We start from the raw sequence: 22,801 nt of genomic DNA, 5'->3' as shown, positions 1-22,801 counted from the left end.
GCCCAATTCGCGGGGTCCCTCTCAAAAAAGTTAACACCCTATCTACTTTCGAACCAATCACATGCAGTTGCGTCCCACGAAAGATTCTACATATCCTAAGGGTTGGCCCTATAATGCTAACCCCTAATATAGGCTAAAAATTAACGATTTTTTAAACCTATAAAAAAACGGGCCGGTACAATCGATTCCCCGAATAAATTCAACGAAAATGAGTGATACATAGGATAGAGTATTGAATTCTGAGCAAATAAGGTGTACGACTATACTTCAATATTCTGCCAAATTTAGTGCGATTAACGTTTTTGTCTAAAACGAAGCATATTTAATAGTGTTTGGAGCTTTAAATGGTCTACAAATTCTACATAGTCTCTAGCCTTCGGTAATACCACTCATGTACCTTTGATTATTTAAGATGTCTAAAAATACTATTCCGACCTTTATTAGCCTTTCAAAAGCCCTAAAAGTGTGACAGTCCAAAGTACAAAATATTGACACTTACACAGATTTCTGTAAAGCCCGAAGGGCTAGATGTCATGCTTTAAGCTCTTCCAAGCAAAAAAAAAGTGAATATTGGAACAAATATTGCTGCTATTATTTTCGAAACCTGCGAAGCTTCTTATTGGTCAAGCGCTGAAATTCTATTGTAATGCCACGTGATATAGGTAGGATTTCCTACCTAACCTCGACACACTTTCCACTAAAGCACAACATCTAGCCTTCGGGCTTTATAAATCTATGGACACCTACCCGTCATTCATCAAACTTAGTACTCCTAACTCACCAGAAAAGGAAAGTCAGAAAAATAATTTTATAAGAAATACGGTAAATACATTTCCAAAGGGACTTTTAGTATAGCCTGTTAAACGAAAATGGCTTTTTTATCGCGAAACAAAGAAAAAATTTGGTATGTGGGAAGGCACTGGCTACTTTAGTCTTCCGCCGTAAAAATTCTCGAAGCTATTTGATTGTTGAAGTTTGGTAATAGACTTTAACCTCGTGAAATATTTCTACACTATACTCAATTTAATGTACATTAATTATAATATCCTTCCTAATATACTCAACTAAAGTCTATTTCAAATTAGCTGGCAGTGTTTTTTCAAATCTTAAGAACTTTTGATAGAATTAGATGAATATTTTTCACATTTTAGTTGAGGTAAGATTGAAGTTTCCCGTGTAAGAAGTTGATTTTTTTCTTTTTCGTTTTTCTTCTTCATTTTCAATATTTCATCAAATTTTTTATCAAACCATCATATCCCATTCCCGATAATCTTTCCAACGAGCACAAAATCGCTACTTAATCCAAATTCTTTCAAAAGCTATTGAGGTTTGAAAAAACACTGCTAGCTAATTTGAAATAGACTTCAATACGTATCAGTATACTATACTCTTCTTACAGAACCGTTTATTGTTCAACAAAGCTGGTAAAATGGATTTCAGAAGCCGGTGTTCCTGCGAAAAGTTGTGGGACGTTATCATGACCACTTGCTGACCTTATAATTGATGCTTGTGATCCTAATTCGTCATCGCTCACGTCAGGCGAAAGAATTGTACGGGGAGCTGTAAACTCAGGTAAGGGTGGTGGTTCGTATTTTTCGGCTAATTTTGGAGATCTGAATTCAGGTAATGATGATGGTCCGATTTGATCTGAGTATCGGTTCGAGTTGTTAGATGGAAACGTGAATTCGGGTAGCGGTACTGAATCTCTTTCACTTGAAAGTCGAAAGTTTTTCGAATTTGTTGATCTGGATTTGGTGTTGTGTGATGAGTGTGATCCACTGGAAGTTAAATTATAAGCACGTCCTTTACCTGCTAAAAATCCTCTCCACGCTTCAACTGTGCGCGTCTGTCTCAGAATGTTAAAATAGAAGATAAAAGCACCTTGTAACGAATTGAATATACAAAATAAGTATTGAAAAACAAGTCGAGTTTCTCCGACGGCGAGTAACCCGAAAATCCAAGTTAATCCGAGTAAGGTGCAACAGGAGACGGCAATTCGGAGTTGCGATGCGAGTTGTGCTTTGTCGTCCACTTTGTGTTTACTGAGTTTGTTTTTGAAAAGGCGGTAGACGACAAATAAAAAGATGATGGAGTTCAGGAAGAGGATGATGCCAACGGGAAGAAGAAGACCATATTTAAGCGAGTTTCCATGTACCATGCAGCTAAGAAAAAATATTATACACAACTTTTCATAAATACACCTTTTCGACCGTAGCCGCCAATTGCCACACGGGTATTTTTTGTCCGTTTTACCACCCTAAAACCGTCCCAGTCTTTTTTTCGCACCTATAGACAATAGAAAAAAGTGTAAAAAAAGGATTGGATAGAGTTTAGGCTGGTAAAACGGACAAGAAAATGCCTGAGCGGCAATTGACGCCTACGATTGAAAAGGTGTATTTATGAAAAGTTGTGTTTTCTTTTTATTATTTTAAGTATAACGACAACCTCGTTTTGAAACCATTACTATGGTGATTATATCTCTTGAGTATTTAAGTGTTACCTGTATAGATAGAGCAAACTCCCATGGGAATCAATTGATTACCATAATAGCAATTTTTTGAAAACGAGGTAAGTGTTGCTCGTGACATAATATTATGAAACGGTCTATTTACTTAGCATATAATTTTGGTTCGTGCTCATCCCTAATTCAAATGGCATACTGGATAAGTGGGACGTTTAATTGGGACACTAAATGGGATGTTCAGGGGGACACTAGTGGGACTTTCAGGGGGAAACTAGTGGGATGCTAAGTAGGACGCTCAAGTGCGTGGGACGGGCGTTAGTGGGACGTTCAGGGGGCGCTAGTGGAACAATAGTGAGTGGGGCGCTCAGGAAAGCGTTTCAGGGTGGTGGGATGGAGCATGTTGCATTGCACCAACGCAAAAAAAGTTCTCGTTTCCCCAAGCCTTTACAGTTAACACTTTCTCACTAAGATCATGCTCTAATTCGATGCCCCTTGAAAATCGGATTAGAGGTATCGGCTTTATGAGCCCAACATAGAATGCCTCAGATGAAAGTTTAAATGTGCTCATCTAAACCCAGCTGGAACACAACTTTATTTCGGCGTTCATCTAAAGCTCACAACGTCTACATATAACGTTAGATGAACGTTATGTGCAAGCTGGGTATACTCACATTTCTAGATCTTGGTAATCATTCTTGTCAGCCAATAAACAAACGGTAACAACAAATAGTGGCACCCCTAGAAGAAAAATATTTTCGTTAGAAATAAATAAACTTTAAGGCTGAATGATAAAAAAATCCCTTGTTAGTATAGGCTACTTGTATCCCAGGTTTTATTTACGTAACTGGTATGGAAGTCAGAAAATTATTAATTTAAGTGGATCGATTTACACGAGGATTTTATTTCGCGAGTTTCGTGAGCTTTTTCAAAAAATTGCGAAATTTAATGCTTGCGAAAATCTAAAAAACCAGGAATTTCGCCAAAACCAACTACAGGTTCTTTTGCCAAAACCTTGTGAAAGAAATTAGTTGAGAAAGGGACCTATTCGTAAAAATAAATCCTGCGAGCCGAAAGGAAATATAATATGCAGGTTTTGAATATGTATGAAATCGCGAGATCAACAAAAAGGCTTACCGAAAGTGCCAAAGAGAGATTTCAGCATGAACTTGGATGTATATTCACCCATTACTTTGACTACTTTTAAATATAATGTCAACGCTTCAACCAACATCCAGCAAAAACAGTTCAAAATCAAGAAATGAAGAACTGTTGAGGTTGCAGTACAAAGCCATGAGGGTTTGGTTTGATCGATTAACGTAATGAACACGATAATGAGACAGCCAATAGAGGTACATAAACCGATCAATACTTTGGATGGGATGTGTCGTCTCATTGGTCTAGAAATAATGTATAAAACAAATTATGAAAGAGAGCTTTTCTGGATGGATAGAAGTACACGAGGCTCGGAAAACACGAGTTAAATAACACGAGTTAAAAAACACGAGTTACAAAAAACACGAGTTACGTTAAATGTGACGTCATCAATGGGAAATTATGACGTCACAAGTAGATAATTTAACTCGTCAATTTATAAGGTGCGAGTTAATTAACTCGTAAGATTAAGGTGCACCATAAATTGACGAGTTAATTAACTCGTCAGTTTAAGGTGCACCATAAATTGACGAGTTAATTAACTCGTAAGATTAAGGTGCACCATAAATTGAGGAGTTAATTAACTCGTCAGTCTAAGGTGCACCATAAATTGACGAGTTAAATTATCTACTTATGACTTAATTTCCCATTGATGACGTCACATTTAACGTAACTCGTGTTTTTTGTAACTCGTGTTTTTTAACTCGTGTTATTTAACTCGTGTTTTCCGAGCCTCGAAGTACACTTAACAAATGTTGAAATGTGAGGAGGCAGGAGCAGTTTAGGCTTCAGAAAAACACACACTTAAACTCGTTATTATCTCAAAGAGGACAGCAGTGAAAAGTTTCCACAGAGAGCTGACCTGACCTGGCGAACATTTTCAAAAGCTTACTTGAAAAGAGCTAACGTCAATAAGGTCATCATGATACAGGCTAGTGAGATACCACAACCAATGTACGAAATCAGCGTTAAGGCTAATTCATGACCACTATCCACTTTCTCAGCGGTGGTCACTCCATCAATTGTAAAAAGAACAGCGAAATTTGTTAAATGATTGCATTGGCAGTTGACCACGGATGTTACGTCATCTATTTCATTTGGTTGGATCGTTATGCACCCTTTTGTTGACCATCCACCTAATTCATCTAGAGATAAAATCAGAATTTCCTCGTTTTTTTAATTTTGTAGTACACACTTTTTCGGCCGTAGCCGCCAATTGCCGCGCGGGCATTTTTTTGCACTAAACTCGATTCAATCCTTTTTAGACACCTTTTTCTATTGTCTTAGGTGCGAAAAAAAGACTGGGACGGTTTTAGGGTGGTAAAATGGACGAAAAAATGCCCGCGTGGCAATTGGCGGCTACGGTCGAAAAGGTGTATTGGACTATCAGTTTTATGGGTACTTTACCAAAAACTGCTTTAGGGGGAGGCGTACGGGGTTGTGAACATCGAAATAGTCGACGCTTCATGTCAACACCGACAGCAAAAGTTGCTGAAATCCTGATACCAATGGCAAAAAGGGCTACTGTCGTTACACCGTACACCTTTAGCCTCAAAGCTACAATCCCCCAATTTATATCTGACACACTTCACATGGTCCCCATTTCCGGACTCGACACTGATAGTGGGGTCCGGGGGACGAATTTTTATCTTGCAAAAATGTTTAGAATTCTTCTGTCTCAAGATATTGTTGGGGATTGTAGAACAATTTTCAAACAAAATTGATATTAAGTAAGTAGTATCATTAAGTAATACTGGCTCATAATATTTTTCTCAACGTTCATCTAACGTTACTGGTGTTTGTTGGTGTTTGTTGGTGTTATAGCCATTTTTTGCCTACCGTTCCATGATATTTAACAATCATTTGAAATTATTTATTTATCAAGTTAAAATATGAAGATCCGATACCTAACTGACATAAAACGCCAGAAGTAATGTCCAGATAACGTAAAAACTTTCATGTAACGTTAGATGGCTTAGGCCCTTAGATGAACGTCTATATAACATTAGGTGAATGTTGTTAAAAACATTTTGTGTCAGGTTGTTGTAAACGACATATCTTATGACAACCCCTTCTCAGAGACCCAGTAAGTTTTTTCAGCATGTGGGGCTAAAAATAATGGACTGAAACTTGATGGGGATTGATATTCCCATGGTTTTATGGCTGGGGATTTTAATTCTTTTGTTTTCAAGTCAAAAAATTCAGTGGGGATGGGAAAAACAGTAGTAATAGGATTGGTTTATTTTCAGTGGGGACAAAAATTGGGGGATAATTTTCCACCGGGGGCGATATTTTGGACTTTGAGAAGTGGGTGTCTTATGATTAAACACTGGAACTTAAACTACTCTGTCTTTTTCAAGCCACGGCTGTTGAAGTGAAATCTTTGCACCATCTTTGTTAAACAGAACAAAGTAGTACTAGACCACCGTTATCGGTACCGGCAATTTGGGCAATATGAACAAAATCCTGACATGGCGACAAACGAGGAGGTGACAGAATAGGCCATTTCACAGTTGAAATGGATCATGGGTAATCAGGACTGATTGCGCCTCGATAACGGTTTCCTATTGGTTAGACGCAAAAATCTTCAAAAATTTCCAAAATTTGGACCAATAGTAAGTCGTCATTAGCGCACAGTTGCCCTGATTACCCATTACGCTCTGCCACTGTAAAATAGCCTATGCTCTTATAATTGATCAAATCTATTAAAATGGTGCATTATTTACCTTCAACCAGGGACAGAGTAGCTAGTAGCTAGTAGCTAGTGTTTTGAATAAGATATCTGTGGTCTAAACACCGGGCAAAACAAGAAATTTCCAATTGAAACAATGAATTTCAGATTTGGAAATATCATGAAATATGATATTTGAAACCTGAATTTGGAAATATAGAAAAGTCATATTTTCATATTTACTAATGTTTATGGAAATATCACATTTTCAAGATATTTTCAGGATTGGAAATCTTTTATTTCGCCCAGTGAAACGAATAGCAACCATACCATTTGCATTGAAGTCCCAGAAAACACATTCGTATCTTCCTTTGTTCTTTGCTTCGTTTCCATCAATTGTGTTCTTCTTCAAAGAAACTGAATATTCCAAATCTTCACTTAATTCCACACGTTCCGAGTCACCAACGTTAAGAGAAAAGACACCAGAAATAACAGTGGAGTTGGATGTTTTCTTCCCATTTGTGGAGACTGTAGTGAATAGTGAGGAATCTTTAAAGTAAACCAATTGAATGGTCTTTCCAGAGATTCTGGATTTGTTAACCAGCTTATTTTCAGAGTCTTTCAGTAAACTTCTGGGTAAAATTATGTCAACTCCATCGTTAGCGTCTATTAGACTATCAGCGCTGTCAATGTCTTTCATGAACTTGATTTTGCCATTCTTATTACTGCTTTGAGTTTTTTTAACCGATATCTTTTGCTTTTTAAATGAATCTCCATTTTGAGGGAACAGAACTGCCAGTCCGATATTTTGGTTTGCAATCTGTGGTATAGTTTCTTGATTTTTGTTATTTTCATCAGACGATGTGTTGAATTGAATTTTTCTGGCAACAGCTTCGATAGATTGAATAACCCTAGGAATAGAGATAAATGAAAACAGTTGTATAATCACTATAATAGCAACAAGAACCTAGGCTATGTCATATCATAGAGGTATAAAGAAAACAGGAGTTGAATGTGTCGGTAATTGGTCGTTAAAGTCTTTTGATTTCTTTTATAAAATGTATCAAAAGAAATTCTAAGCTCGCCCGATGAAATAAGACTTTTTAGTAGAACTCAAGTTTGCTCTGAACATTCTAATAATCAGTATTGAAGATTCTAGCCTTTTAATATACGAAAATTAGATAAAACTTCGTCCACGAAACAAATTTATGTTCCATTTCGCTATCCGTTCAATTTTGTTTTGAAAAGATATTTTCTCAAGCCAGAAAATGAAAAGTTCTTTATAAGCACACACGATTTCAGACTCAATTTGTAGACATAAAGTCGCTGGAGAATTTTGGAGGAAAGTATCAAGCAATAGAGTTCACCTGAAAGAAAACATTGATCGAAAAATCTTATCATTTGATGAAGGATTGCCAAGTTTACAGGCCTTTTTTTAGTCCAAATATTTTCTTACACTGATGTCAGAAACAATGAATCTCGTCTCATCTAATTTCTAAAGCTTAAATGAGCCAATAAGATTTAACCTATGGATAAAAGAGCTCATTAAAAATGCACGATATATGAGATTATGAGCATGCATACATCGTAACTTTTTTAATCGTAGGGCGAGCTTGGTTACAATAGCATACTTCTCCTGTCTTTCTTTATACCTCCATGGTCATATCTTCCTGATAAATTTTAAAAACTCCTACTCTACAACATCTAAAAAATAAGATCTAAAAGCCTAGATATGTCTAGTGTGGACTACAAGATCCTTGAAAAACTCTACAAAACATCATTCGATAATAAACCTTTAACAACGTGGATACTTTGTCCAAAGGCTTCGAGTTTATTTGGATCATAAGATATCAAATATCTGAAGCCTTGCATTGACGTTATAACATGTATCAAGATATTTGACCCTAGGTAACAAAACCCCATTCTCTTTTGTGTCGTTAATGGTCAAAGAGGCTTCCCCGGCGGTAACTCTGATCAAGATATCACGCAATTTTTTGTCTTCAATCACGATCACGCAAATCAGCAAAAGAAATGGACAATCACGCGTCTTTTTGAAAAAGTCCAAATCACGTATCACGGCTCAAAAAAAATTAAATCACGATCATGTTTTGACCTCTCATCACGCAATCACGTAGAAAATTTTTTCAAATCACGTAATCATGCTGCAAAAAAGTCCCTATCACGTGTCATCACGAAAACTACTTGGGTGGGCCTCGTCAAAGATGTATTTTCTACAAAACAATAGTCAATAAACCATTACCAAACTTTTATGCGGATATTTGACAAGAACCCATTCCCTTTGTGATGTTAAGGTTCTAAGTGTATTAAATATCAGTTTTTTATACTGCTCACATGGTCAAAGAACCGCCTTGCTGTTGTGCTTTTTCCAATGTGGATGTGTTGACGTCCATGACATTACTTGCTATCTCTAACATGTTGGATGCTACCTAGAAAAAGGACCATTGCATGCGATCAGACTCAAGGAGAATCGAAGCTGGATTTGGGAGGGGGGGCACATACCATTGAGGTTAAAATCTGAAGTGCTGGAGTAGAAAACCTTTCTCAGGCAAGAAAAGTGAAGCTATGCAATCAGGACGACGGATTGTATCTAGTGGTTCTTTTTTAGGACTGCATTTTTTTAAACTACCGATAGATTTTATTTTCATTCTGGCGTTTGTGTAAAAACCACGCGTTTTGGATGGGAAACTAGGCTTTTTAGGCATTTCCCATTCAGGAGCCTCGAGTCTAGCCCTTCGGGCTTGGAAGTCAATGGCACATACCCAACACCTGTTCACCTCTTATCCCGGAGAGCTAGATTCTGGTTAATTCCCCTACAAAACCTTTTCTAGTATTTCAATCATTGAAGAAACCTTTGGATCAATATTTTGTGACGAATCTGTGATAGATTGTATAATACTGCTCGTTAAAATGGTCTCCGTTGTTGATAAAGTGACTGGATTGGATGTCAGATTCTTTAATTGTTTTGAAGCTTTCTCTGGAGATTCGCCATTCTAAAAGAATTAGCAAATTATGTTTAATCAGCGTTTTATTAAGGTTTAGTAATGTACGTTAGATGGGTATTTGCGTGAGAGCTGAATTAAACTTTGATGTTATTCTTTATAGTGGTCCTGATTCTAAAGACCTGTCTCCCCTTGCTCGCGCGCTGCGATCGCACTTTCTCGAGCAGAGCTTCCACGCTTTTGGTCAAAAGAAAAATGAAACAATTCCATTGGCGCGATCTGACGTAATGGTTGAAAAAAGTTGAAATGTGTTCAACTTTTTTTTCGAGTGCCTGCTACATTTTTATGACGTAATCGTTTTTCCAAGTAACAAGTGATACTTTTATGGACCTACCTGGTTATGCATTTAACACATATATAATTGATATCTACATAAGCGTGACCATTAAACAATCATTCAGAACACAAATAGTGACGATCTATTAAAATTAGTTGTTTGTTTCTTATAAAAAACACGTTTAGAAACCAAAATTTCATGCTCTTGAAATATTCTTTCATATTCAAGAGTTCGAGAGCAAAAAAACATATCTCATCAAAAAATTCAGTAATTTTAAGAACATTGATGTATGCTTATTAATAGTGATTCTTATAGATAAACATGCGTTTTTTGAGCCAATAAATCTTTTTTGCAAAAATCTGTTTGAACCATCTGCTACCTATGATGGTACCTTACTTTCCTGCAAAAAATCAGAAAAAATTAATGATCCAATTTTTCACAAAGTCCAAAAAACACATTTTTAGCCGTTTTTTGGCCCAAGTTTGCCCAAAAATTATTTTCCAAAAATCGGGCTCCGTCGCATTCGAGGGTTTATAGTTATGCATCTTTGTGCAAAAAATCGTAAAGAATGAAAGAGCCAATCTCGAGAAAAGCTAATACCTAAGTAATTGATAATGTGCTTATAAAAAAATATCAAATTTGGCCAGTTTTTCTATAAAAACACGCCAAGCAACCAAAATTTCATGTCAAAACACACATATTCTTTAAAAGTAAGCCCTCCTGAGCAAAAAAAACATCTATCTCATAAAAAAATTGAGTTATTTGACTAAGAACATTGATGTATGCTTATTAATAGCTATTCTTATAGATAATAAACATGCGTTTTTTGAGCCAACAAATTTTTTTGCAAAAATCTGTTTGAACCATCTTTTACCTATGATGGTACCTTACTTTCCTGCAAAAAATCGGAAAAAATTAATGATGCAATTTTTCACAAAGTCCAAAAAACACATTTTTTAGCCGTTTTTTGGCCCAAATTTGCCCAAAAATTATTTTCCGAAAATCGGGCTCCGTCACATTCGGGGTTTTATAGTTGTGCATCTTTGTGCAAAAAATCGTAAAGAATGAAAGAGCCAATCTCGAGAAAAGCTAATACCTAAGTAATTGATAATGTGCTTATAATAAAATATCGAATTTGGCCAGTTTTTCTATAAAAACACGCCAAGCAACCAAAATTTCATGTCGAAACACACATATTCTTTAAAAGTAAGCCCTCCTGAGAAAAAAAACATCTATCTCATAAAAAAATTGAGTTATTTGACTAAGAACATCGATGTATGCTTATTAATAATGATTCTTATAGATAAACATGCGTTTTTTGAGCCAACAAAATTTTTTTGCAAAAATCTGCTTAAGCCAATTTTTACCTACGATGGTACCCTACTTTCATGCAAAAAATCAGAAAAAATTAACGACCTAATTTTTCACAAAGTCCAAAAAACCCGTTTTTTAGCCGTTTTTTGGCCCAAATTTGCCCAAAAAATTTTTTTTTTGAAAATCGGGCTCCGTCACATTCGAGGGTTTATAGTTATGCATCTTTATGCAAAAAATCAGAAAAAACTAACGAGCCAATCACGAGGAAAGCTAATAACTAACGAACGAACGGACGAACGGACGAACGGACAAAGGTTAATTTATAGGACCTCCACCGGGGTAGGTCCAAAAAAGATTGAAGCCAAAAGGTGCGATCACAGCGTGCGCAAGTGGAGATCGGCCTTAACGGTAGCTAATTATTAAACAAGTACAATTTTAAAAGAGGTTACACTCATAAAGAAATATATAAACCTCTATAGTTGTTGTACTCAAAGTTTTTCTTACTATCGATCTGATAAGAAAAATGCAAATATCGTATTTTACCACGAGCCATTTATTTACCTTTAAAATGTCTGTCAATTCTCGGCTTCTTTCACTTTCATGCGAGCATCCTTTTACGTTCGGTTCTCTCCAAAATGCACCACTATTGAGATTCCGTCGACATTCCCTCCATGTTGTGGCGTTACCATAGTTACATTGTTGAACTTGGGTGCCACCGACGCGAGTGAAATTCCACCTGTATTGACCGTAACTTGATGACTGTCCGGTTGTTGATGGGAGACAATATTCTAAAGATGTAAAAAAGTTCAGTACTGAATTTTGCTCATGTCTTCCCTGGTTAATTTTTGTACTTTTTTAGCCCTCTCAGAACGAGAGACCTTGTGTTAGAATACGATTTGGTAAGCGCTATGATTTCCCTTTCCTTGTACCTTATTTCCTCCTTTCCTTCCTTTAAATATCCGAACAAAATTGTTTAATCAAGACTCTTCAGGTGTTAAGAATCTTCTAATTATTGCAGTAGATTATCGTTACAGAATGACTTTCAAAGCTCGGAGAACCTTAGAAAAGAAAATGAAGGTTCAGATTTCAAGAAAGTTAACTATAAAACATTTCTTCTAGGGGGCAGTCATAAGTACTTTTGAATGAAAAATGGCTATAGTACAAGGACAATGCCATTGTTCGGTCCTCCCTGTCGTTGGTGCGGACCCCGTGAAAATCTTGAATATAAACCCAAAATTTATCTTAAGCTTAATCTCTTTAAAATTCAAAATCGAGATTTCGACAATATTCTCGCACCTCCCCATTTAAGGGTGTCATAAATTTAGCGCAAATCCCCCCTAAAATCCTCCACCCCATTTTGTAGAAACTGTCTTACCTGGGTCAAACGCTTTGAATGATTCCATGCGGTAATCGAAAGGATGAAGATTTTGATCATTGAATACAATTTTCTGATAAAATCCAATTACTGAACTGTTCTGGTGAAGATGACCTCTTGTCTCCACTTCAAATGTCAGCCAGTATGAATTCCTTAAAGTAGAAAGAATTGTTTTCTAAAATTTCTTAAATCTTTGTTTATAAGATTTTTATCAATACACTATTGCTTATCTTGTTGGGTTGCCTTTTGTAAGTGGAAGGTTGCGAATAGAAATTTTATTATCTTCAGAAACTTTTTTTCAAGCCTTAGACGCGTGCGAGTTGATCTCGGCTCTGTTAGCCGGGCAAAGCAACCATATTGGACTAGAGGTAAAAAATAATTAGCATGAACTGTTTTTATATCTGCTTAAAAAGCTTTTTTTGCGCAGTAAACTCGTGGCGTATATATACCTTTTGTAGGACGCGATGCGATGTTAAATAATAAAACTCTAGCATTCCAAAAATGACACACGAGAGCATAAACGTGTGTACTAAATATTTGCTTATCGTTGTTTTGGTAAGCTAGAGTCAGTGGAGTTTTAAATCATTTTCGACATGGCGTCGCGTCCTGCAAAAGGTTTTATGCTCACCTTTGTTTGAGTTTGACGACTTTTGGGCGAAACACCATGAAATGATCGTAAGTGTTCGTTCTACCGATGATAAGTTGAATCTAAAAAGATCCATACTTTTCACAGCGAGCACCTCACTAAAAACCGGAATTTTTCATCTCGTTTCTTAGTGAGTTCCACTTTGACGATTTTTGAAAAATAGAAGCCTTTCAAGTGTTTTGACGCAATTTCGATTATTTTGCTACTGCAGGAGCTTCGAAAGTTAAAAGTGACGTAAAAAAATCGAATGTTTAGAGCCCGAAAACCCGGGCTCAAAACATTCGGAAAAGTCGCAAAGTGGAATAGACGTTAATTGCGTAAAAAAAACGAGGGTGACGTCTAGTATAGGCTATACTTTTCACAGTGTTTACAGTTCTTCCGTCTCAGACAGATTTTCGTCTCTGTGAAATATTTAGCAAATTTCAGCAAAATATTCAAAATCTGGGCTAATTTGTCGTGTTGAGTTCAATTTCCATCTCAGAGGGAAAACTTTGCTTCAACAACTATTTTCATCATCAACTTTTTGCTCTTGGTGATTACCTTTTTCAACACATCAATTTTTTCTCATTTCATATCACTTTTTTTGGGCTTCCAATGACATAAAATTACTTGTAACAGCCTTTATAGATCTAAGAGAAAAAGTGGTCACGAAAATGCAAAATTGTAAAGTAGTTAGATCAAACCTTTTCCCGCAACAGTTTGAAAGCATCACGCCTTTCTCCTTTCGTATTTTTCTGATCTTGAAAAGATTGTCTTGAAATTTGGAAATGGAATTTTGTATGCAATGAATCTATGAACAAAAGGAGTCATTATTGGCGCTATACTTCAGTAGTCTCCTTAATTCGAACCTGTTTCATAAATCGAATGTCTACTTGACTTGAACAACTTTTTCGGTCGATTCACCTAAAAAACCGTCTTAAAAAGCTCGTGCTTATTTGAGTTCCAGTAACTCTATTGTATGGCCTCTTTCAACAACAATAAAGACTCCATAACTCAAACACGTACAGGGAACACGAATTTGTTTTCAAATTATGGAAATTTTGAGATATTCAAGATATTGAGTAAGGTTTATAAAGCATTGTTGATTGAAGGGACCAGAAAACTTGTTCGAGTTAAGGAGACATTGGGCTTTTCTAGAAAAAAAAACGTATACCCCCTGTTGAAGAGGTCCATTTCCGTTCCAAGGGAGTAAGGTTTGATTTGTGGCGGAATAGACGATATCGGCTTAAGTGAAATTTTTTCCGCACAAAGCATTGTGGGGAATTCTCGGAGGTCAAATCTGAGTTTTCACGTTAAGCCGATATCGTCTATTCCATAAGGAGATACAAAAATCTGTCAAAAATAACTGGAATTCTATGGGGGGAGTAGCTTTTTAAATCCTACTAAAATTCAGAGTTCCAGAGGGGTTTAAGCCTGAAATTGCCTTGAATTCCAGGGGCGTTACAGCATTTCCAGCCACAGAAGGATAAACCTCCTCAACAGGGGTATACGTTTTTTTTTCAGGAAAAGCCGATTTGTGTTATATATGTTCGAGTTCACGAAATCCTCTGTACGAAAGACTGTTATCCCATATAAGATCTGAGATGATTCGAAAATACCTTTGAAAGCAATCGAAACACTTTTCGATGTCTTCATTTCATTGCGTGAGTTCACATACTGACACACGTAGTGACCCTCTTGCCAAAAATTGTCGCCAGATAAAACGAAAATGCCTTTATCAAATTCTGATCGTTTTCGTCTTTTTTGAATCTCTTTATCCTCTTGTAGCCATCTGATGGAGCTTCGATTGGTGTCGATACGTATCCCGTTACATTTTAGCGTAACAGACTTCTTATAGATTGGTTGCTTCGGCTCCACAGTGATATAGGGATCTAGTAATGACAATGCAAAATATCTTAAGATATCTACAGTAGTGAGTTTATACATTTCCACTTTTGAGGACGGCAGCGTGACTGAAGCGATTTGGAATAACCCGCAGTTCTGACCCGCAAAATGGAGGACGGTTGACCGTTGATTTGCCGTCGTCCTCAGTTGGTCAGGATCTAGTCAAATAAGAACTTACCGCCTCCGTCGCAAAAAAAAAAACACAAATACATAAACTCGGCAGTATGTCCAAAGATGACGCAGCGGGTGCTAAAAGTACTCCTTTCAGAATGGGTAAAAGCTATTCTGGGAACTTACACTGCACAACACATGCAATGTTTAACAAACAATTAACATCGAAATTGAAATTTACGCTTAAAGGGATATACAGATGGTTCGAGGTATTTAGCTTGTACATTTCTTCCATAGTCCTGATCTAAACCTCTAAATATTTTTTTCTAAATATTTTCCAAAGTCGAGTTTGAAATCTCTGAAGATGGGCTCTTTTTACACGCACTTGCAGATTTAAGACAATAGAACAAGTACGTCAGAAACATGTAAAGGAGTGCATAGCTCGTTAAAAGACAATGAAATTACAATCACAAATCTCTTTGACTGATAAATTCGACGTGGTCTAAAACCGCCTATGTTCTTACGTCAAAATTATATTGTTTTTTTTTTGGTAAAAGTCAAAAATTTATAACTTCAATATCTCGACTTTGGAAAAGAGTTAGACAGAAGATTTGGATTTTTTGCTCAGAAGCTTTGAAGTAATCTACAGTCAAAATATCTGATTATCCCTTTAACTCAAAACTCGATGTTACTTTTCAGTTCTAACCCCCTAACCTTACCTGTATCATCATTGCAGTAACTCAAATATGAATAATACATTCTAGGATCATCAATGCATTCGTTGTGGACTCCTTTCTTCGTCAATTCAATATACGCTTTTCTCCAAGTTGAAAAATGCTCTAGACATTGACCAAAAGGGCATTTCTTAAGTTGGTTCGACCCAAATAATGTTAAAGCATTTTTAGTCTTGAAATAAAGGTGTGGATGCTCGATACCAAATTTATCAATAGTGATTGATATCGTTTCTGGTTTTGTGATCAAAATTTCTTGGTGAAAAGACACTTTTAGAGTTGTTCCTGTGACTTTAGATTCTAAAAACCCTGAAGATTTGCCAGTATTAGAATCTAAATTTTGGATGTATTCGAATGTTCTGACGTTTGTTTTTACGCTTGTTTTCAGGTATATGAAATATCTGCCAGGGATGATGGAAGCAATGTTGTTGGAATCAAGTTCTATCTGTCCAAGAACGATACCAGAGTTTACAAAGACTTTGAAGATCATTGTCGGCCATGATTCGATAGCACTACTATCCACAAAACGTCTTTTATCCCATGTTGGACAATGACTTTGCACATTCGAATATAAAAGATCCATTGGAAAGCAACTTGGTGTTACAGCTACATCAAAGGTAATGTTTTTAGTTGTACAGTTATTTCTTGCTTCAACTGTTAATGAATATTTTTCAATCGTGTCTGCTTTGATCGGAATAATATTGCTTAAAATGACTCCTTTGGATTTGTCGATGCAGAAATGGGTAGAAATTTCTTTCGGCTCACATGGTATACCTTTTGGTCCATTTCTCGATAATAACATCTTTTTCAAAGCTTCTTGGACCAGGTTTTGGCTTGTGTTATTATATTTCCAATTTCCGATTCTGTCAACCTTGCGAGATATGAAATTTGAATAAAATTATCGTATTTATAGCCAGTTTAAACTGGCTCGGTTTCGACTAAAACGCGGTCCCGTAGATTCAGAAGGTAACCCTGTGTCAGGAGTTTCAACCGGATGGTATTTCTCGATGCTCCGGTTGTATTTAAAAACACCTGGTTGGATTTGAGATAAAAGATTTCACAGGAGCTGATTTAGACTTGACAATCTCGAATTAATTTCACTGGGGAGCATGAAATTCTTTTTATTCTGCATGGCATGAACTGCCAAAAATCTTAGTTCGATTATCTGAATTTGTTATATTTTATTTTCCTGATCAAAACTACCATAAAGGAATTTATATTTTTCAGTGGGGAGGATTAGCATGGCCTAGGTGCCTAGGACGAAATGATTAATGTACAACGAAAGAATTTGACGGGAGATTCAACTGATACGGGGTTGTTAAACTCAGCAGCGTAGACATGGGTGAAGAACGATCTGCGTAGGAGAGCAGGTTTTTACGACAAAGCACTTACAAATTCGTGGTACAAAAACATAATTACTGTGTCGTTTAAATCTGCTCTCCTAAGCAAATGTTCCTTCAGTTAGGGCTTACCTTCAATAAATCATATTTGTAGTTTGACGAATCAATTTCTTCATTTTCCACTGTTAACTTTCCAATATATCCATTTTTCTGTCCATCAATTTGAATGAAACTTGCATTTTGATCATAAGGTTTTTTCCCGATGATCAACTTGATGGTCTCTTCTTTACATTTTTGTTTGGTAGTGTGAAATTGTGTTGTTTTCAGGGTAGTTGGAGGTTTGGCTGTTGTTGTTGTTGTTGTTGTTGTTGTTGATTGAACATCTGAAAAAAGTGCTAAATTACTTAACCCCTTCACTCTGTAGACCTTTTGTACCAAACTTGTATGCCGTAATATAGCTCCTAAAATCTCTTGGATTTAGAGATAAAGACAAGCAGAGTTTTAATCTGAGATCAGGTGTGTTGTCTTTCAGAGTAGTTGGAGGTTTGGTTGTTGTTGTTGTTGTTGTTAATTGAACATCTAAAAAAAGTGCCAAATTGCTTAACCCCCTTCACTCTTTTGGGAGGGCTAAAATCCCGGATTTTCTTTTTATAAAATAGCCCTTTTAGTCTCAAATTTTAAACAGTGATTCACTGCAATGTTCCTAATGCTAAAAATAGATCATTGGTAAATAGACATTTTGAAAACTGTATGTTAAAATCAAATCACCTTAAAACGTTCACCATGTACACCTTAAAGCCTACAAACATTGACCCCTTGCTCACAACTTACTGAAACTGTGGAATTGCAATTCAGATGCTGAACTGTGTTTCAATTCATCAAATACTTGCTAGAAATCCATTCCCAAAACAATATTTGTATTTTTCAGGATTTTATTCTCATAATGCAATTGCGCCTCTTTTTTTGTCAAAAAACGGCTTTGAAGGGTCAAAACTTTTATTCACTTTTTTATTTTTGACGTATGTTACTAATGTTTTTTCTAAATCTCCATCAAATTTGTGATATTTTGGTATGCAATATGACCGTGTTTTGAGAAAGACGGTTTTCAGACTTTTTGGGCCACTACCATAAACGAGCTTTAAAATAGAACTTTGAAGGCCTTACGATTTCTTTGGGGTGTAACCATGGAGAAGCAGATGATTTTTTCGTACCTACCAAGAGTATAGGTACCTAAAAAGTATAGGTTTTATGACCTTGTTAAATTCATTTGTGTAATCTCTAGGTCCGAAAAACTTGATTTTTTGAAGGGATTTCTTGATAAATTTTTCAGTAACTTTGAATTTTACGACACTTTACGATGATTAAAAATTCTTGAAATCAGTTATTTTATGAAAGTACCTATATTAGAGATTGTAAAAAAGTGAATTATACAATATGAAATGATGTTTGTTGGTTAAGAGAGCCCAAAACTCAACTTTGTAGGTTTTAAGGGGTATCCACTGGTATCTATATTTTAAACCTCCGTCTTATCTTTTCAGTAGAGAACTTTAGCAACAGGACGGGAGATGGCGGGGAGGCGGTGTGGCGTCATAAATTTGTCCGGTTGGATAATCTGCGCATGCTCAGCTAGAAGAGGAAAACTCGTCTCCTCCGTCCTGTATTTGGTACAGGCTAGGTTTCTTCGAATGTTTAATTCTTTTTTCAGAATTATAAATTTTCCCAAGGGTGGCAATGGGTTTACCAACTGACGGTATGTGCGGCAAAAAAGAATCGCACCCTTTAAAGTGCAGCAAAAGTTGGTCAAATTTATACCCTTGCAGTGCACTTTTCTCAAATTTCAACCCTTTTAGAGCGAAATAATCAGAATTTTTGGGCAAAAACTAGCAATGATTTTTCCTGGATTTGCTACCCTTGCAGTGCATTTCAAATTTCTCGGAATGGATTTATTTTTTAACACATTACACGTTTTTTCATAAGAACATCCAAATTTTTTGTAGCTTTGATTCTTAAGCCCAAAAAACATTCTTAAAATGTTCTTAAATAATATTCTGCCTTCGAAGCCTTTATACTCTTATATACACGCTTTTTTTTATAAGAATACACTTTTATAAGAATGAGAGAGAGAGAGAGAGAGTGAGAGAGAGAGTATAAGAATGTCCATGATTAAAATGGCCAAAAAATTAAGAATAATGCTAAGAATATCACCATCATGGAATTTTGCTACTCTTTTTAATTATAAATTGTCCATTACCCCCAAGTAAGGCTCGTCCCTTTCACAAAAAAATGCTATTATATGCTTTAGACGTATGTACTAAATATCCTAAATATCCTAACCTAAGAATGCTGTAAGAATATTTTAGGATGGTTTTCCTAAAAGAGTTAAGAATACCCATGATGAAATGAAAAAACACCATTCTATCTTATAAAAAAAAAGCATGTAGTTAGAAAAAAAACGTGGAATGATTTACCCTCAACAAGATTGACATATGCAAGAAGTCCAAAGTGCTGAATCATTGTAAAGGCACGTGATGACTGTTAGTAAATGCCAAAGAAAATGATTAGAACAAATAATCACTTGGAATAACAAAAGAATATTTAGAGACAAAACCAGGGGAAATTGAAATGAACACGAACCAAGAGAACGAAAAGATTTCTGATGCGAGAGAGACACATAAACACAGATTGATAGTTATTAGAGGATCAGAGCATTTGTTATTGAAAAATAAAATCATACATATAGAAGAGTTTTGGGTGAATTAATGCAGTAATGGCTTTAGATATATCTAAAGTATCTAAATACAAAATTTGTAACCTAAAGCATGAAGGCATTGTACAAAACGACTCAAAATGGTTGATTTTGTCAGGGGCTTTAAGTCCCCCGAATAACATCATAGTTTCCAGACGGCGCTCGAAAGCCAGAAATGGTAACTTTTTACCTGGAGTTGCTAAAGACATTGCAAATATGGAAGATGCGCTTCGATTGAACAACTTTTATAAATTCAACACTGTTAAAGATGACCGACTGACGAAGAATGAAGCAATAAGGAAAATCAAGGATCTCCTTCAAGCATGTGGTAAAAAATTTCAACCTGTTATTTACTATACTGGCCACGGAGAGAAAGGTACTGGAAACTGGTGCTTCAGTGATGGAACTTTGGGAAAAGATGAATTAGTGGCACTGTTTCCCCGAGTGTTTCCGAATGAAAAGCTAATGCCATTTCTCATTTGCGATTGCTGCTACAGTGGAAATTGGTACTCGATAATTCTTAACGTGGTATTTTCTTTCTTATTTTTAATTGATGAATCAACTTACATCACTCTTCTTAAACCTACCACATGTCTCCCTGCGTGTGGACCAGATTCAATAGCACTAGATTTTGCCGATCGTGGAGGAGAAATGACATTGTATCTGACTGGGAAAGACGATTCTTGGATCAGATCAGGTTCATTGCGTCAACTTCAAGGCTGAGAATCTTCTTTTGAGTCTCGATATTCGTTTGTTAAGATGTATACTAAGTAAGCTACGAGTTTTTATCGAAGGGAAGAAATTTTCGCAGAACAAATAAAAAGTTCTCTCAACCGCGAAATTTAATTCCGTGAAACTTCCGAATTTTGAGCTGTGAACCGCGAAATTTATTTCCGCGAAAATTTCTTCTCTTAAGGTAGTCTCTTCGAGAAAATATTTGTACATCGGAGAAATGTTATAAGCTATATTATTAAGGGTATTTTATAATCAGGGGGGTAATCCACACTTTCGAGGGGCAAGAATCTATTGTTCTGGGAGGGTCAAACTGGTTGCTTGGGCAACCAGACTGGGGAGCCAGACTTCTTATGTCCATGGATAGTACATGAAGAATGTTATGTCCTCTACCCCCTAATTTTTATCCTAAATAATGTCTTTACCTTCCAAACAACTGTACTTTAACATCAAATGCTCTCCATCAGGATAACTACACGGGTTTTTGAACTCTTGGAAATTCACCTTTAAGTCACACCGTGCTCTTCCTTCACACCGATGTAATATACTTCCTTTGACATCAGCTACACATCTCACAAAAACACGTGCTCTGCTACCACAAGCTTGACTCTGTTGTTGACTATCTCGTCCAAGCAATGCACTTTCGACATGTATTCTTTGATTTGGTGGGCATTGAATGTGGTATGTCTTTGGTATGCATATTGGAATCAGATGTGATGACCCATATGTTGGGGAAACTATGAATAATTTTTAAACATGTTTACATAAGTCAGATAAATGAAATCTAGTTCAGTTGAATTCATTCTTCAAATGGATTGCCAACATATGTGGCAGGTATATGTTAAAGATTAAAGGTCAAATTCACCGTGTTATGCAGGGGAAGAGTAAGACCTTATCCAAAGATATATAGCTATTTCTAGCTCCTAATGTTTATCACCTTCATGGTTTTGCTGTATTGTCTTTGGGCTAGCTTACCGAAATGAGTCAAAAACACCCTTTCTCTTAGGAAAATGGTCAAAAATACTCACAAAATGGTCAAAATAAGAACATGTTTAGGCTTAAAACTCAAAAAGTTAATAACATCCGAAGGCTTTAAAAATTTTGGGTGTGTTTATAAAAAAAGCGTGTAGTATGAAGCTTACCTTTTAAAATGATAAAAAGCACAATCCAGTAAACGATATATCTCGATTTTATTAAGATTAATGACAAATCCATAACCAAATTCAATTGAGCTGGTAAAACTTTTCTTATATTACCGAATCAAATAAGACAAGGATTTCAGTCCCCTCAATCAAGAAAAATTCCAACAAAATTTTATGTCTTGGTTAACATATGCGGTTCATCTTTAGTCCTTAGACTCTTTTTTATAGTGAATTCCAAGTTCCTTTTTCAAAACTTTTCTTGAGACTATCTTTCAATTCTATTTGTACTTCTTCTTAAATTATTTTGTGAAGGTGTTTTATTAGCAGTTTTTCTATTCGTTATTTGCTAGTCGTCTTTCGCTGGTCGACGCATTAAAAGCTTTTATTTGTTTTGTTTCTTTGAGATCTCTTTGGCGAAAGTTTATTTAACAACATATTCTTATTAACTACCAAAATCAATATAGAAGCTTGATTAGCGGCAAGAGAAAGATGATTAGAACAAATATTACAGACTCATATATCCCTTCCTTACACAATCGCTAACATTAACGTTAAGACCTTTTCTAAATTCCAATAAGATTTTCTCTCCATTTTTAACCTTCTACTTTCCGCTATTCCTCGGAGGCCCCCCCCCCTACAAGGGTTAGAAAATGTCGGGTATTTACGGACCGGGCCTCTCGAAAATGTAAATTCTTGCAGAATCTTTTTTATAAGAACATCCAAATTCTTGAAGCCTTCGGATACTCTTAACTTTTTGTTTCAAGTCAGAAATTGTTCTTAATACACTAATTCTCGCCATTTTTTTGAGTTATTTTGTCCATTGTTCTAAGAAATTGGGTGTTTAAAGCCTTAAAATGTTCTTAACTTGTTCTTGGCCATCGAAGCCTTATGTTCTTATATAGTTTGTTCTTATATTAAAAACGTGTAGAGAGAGACAAAATCAGCGAAACTGACCTTTAGTAAGACTTTTCGACTTTTTGTAGCTTTTAAAGAGATTTGGGAGACCTTTTAAAAAAGTGACCCTTTACGACTGCACATACCCAGCACATGCACCCTTTTTTATAAGAATACTGTACTTTGGCTGAGGCTCAAGTATTATTCTTTTTTTCTATAATACTAAACCATAGGCCTTGTTCTAAAAACGAAATCTCACCCTGATATTATTATATTGAAGTTATTCTTATAAAAGGCGTGTA

The 22,801-nt window shown here is 36.0% G+C and overlaps 1 protein-coding gene across 1 annotated transcript; it reads right to left on the bottom strand.

The window, feature by feature from the left end:
* Positions 1 to 1,346: 1,346 nt before the first annotated feature.
* On the bottom strand, positions 1,347 to 21,872 carry LOC136812675 (uncharacterized). Its single transcript, XM_067069201.1, has 16 exons — positions 21,606 to 21,872; positions 20,889 to 21,200; positions 17,118 to 17,368; positions 15,634 to 16,516; positions 14,518 to 14,790; positions 13,603 to 13,709; positions 12,902 to 12,981; positions 12,274 to 12,425; positions 11,460 to 11,686; positions 9,158 to 9,298; positions 8,640 to 8,734; positions 6,618 to 7,198; positions 4,509 to 4,761; positions 3,599 to 3,861; positions 3,136 to 3,202; positions 1,347 to 2,162 (listed from the first exon to the last, which is right to left on the bottom strand). The coding sequence occupies exons 1-16, from the start codon at positions 21,676 to 21,678 to the stop codon at positions 1,406 to 1,408; spliced, it is 4,515 nt and encodes a 1,504-aa protein (XP_066925302.1). The 5' UTR covers positions 21,679 to 21,872; the 3' UTR covers positions 1,347 to 1,405.
* Between the last annotated feature and the right edge of the window lie 929 nt (positions 21,873 to 22,801).

Source organism: Clytia hemisphaerica, unplaced genomic scaffold (genome assembly GCF_902728285.1).
Source record: "Clytia hemisphaerica strain Z4C2 unplaced genomic scaffold, Clytia hemisphaerica genome assembly, whole genome shotgun sequence".
NCBI classification, from domain to species: Eukaryota; Metazoa; Cnidaria; class Hydrozoa; order Leptothecata; family Clytiidae; genus Clytia; species Clytia hemisphaerica.
The sequence above is the reverse complement of the archived record's forward strand: the minus strand, read 5'-3'. Positions and strand labels throughout refer to the sequence as shown.

Coding starts and splice junctions, on each gene's coding strand:
- LOC136812675 (XM_067069201.1), bottom strand. CDS start 21,678: ATGGATTTGTCATTAATCTTAATAAAATCGAGATATATCGTTTACTGG. Junction 16,517..17,117: donor ACAAATATGATTTATTGAAG/GTAAGCCCTAAC, acceptor ATATCTCGCAAG/GTTGACAGAATCGGAAATTG. Junction 9,299..11,459: donor AATTGACAGACATTTTAAAG/GTAAATAAATGG, acceptor TAATTCTTTTAG/AATGGCGAATCTCCAGAGAA.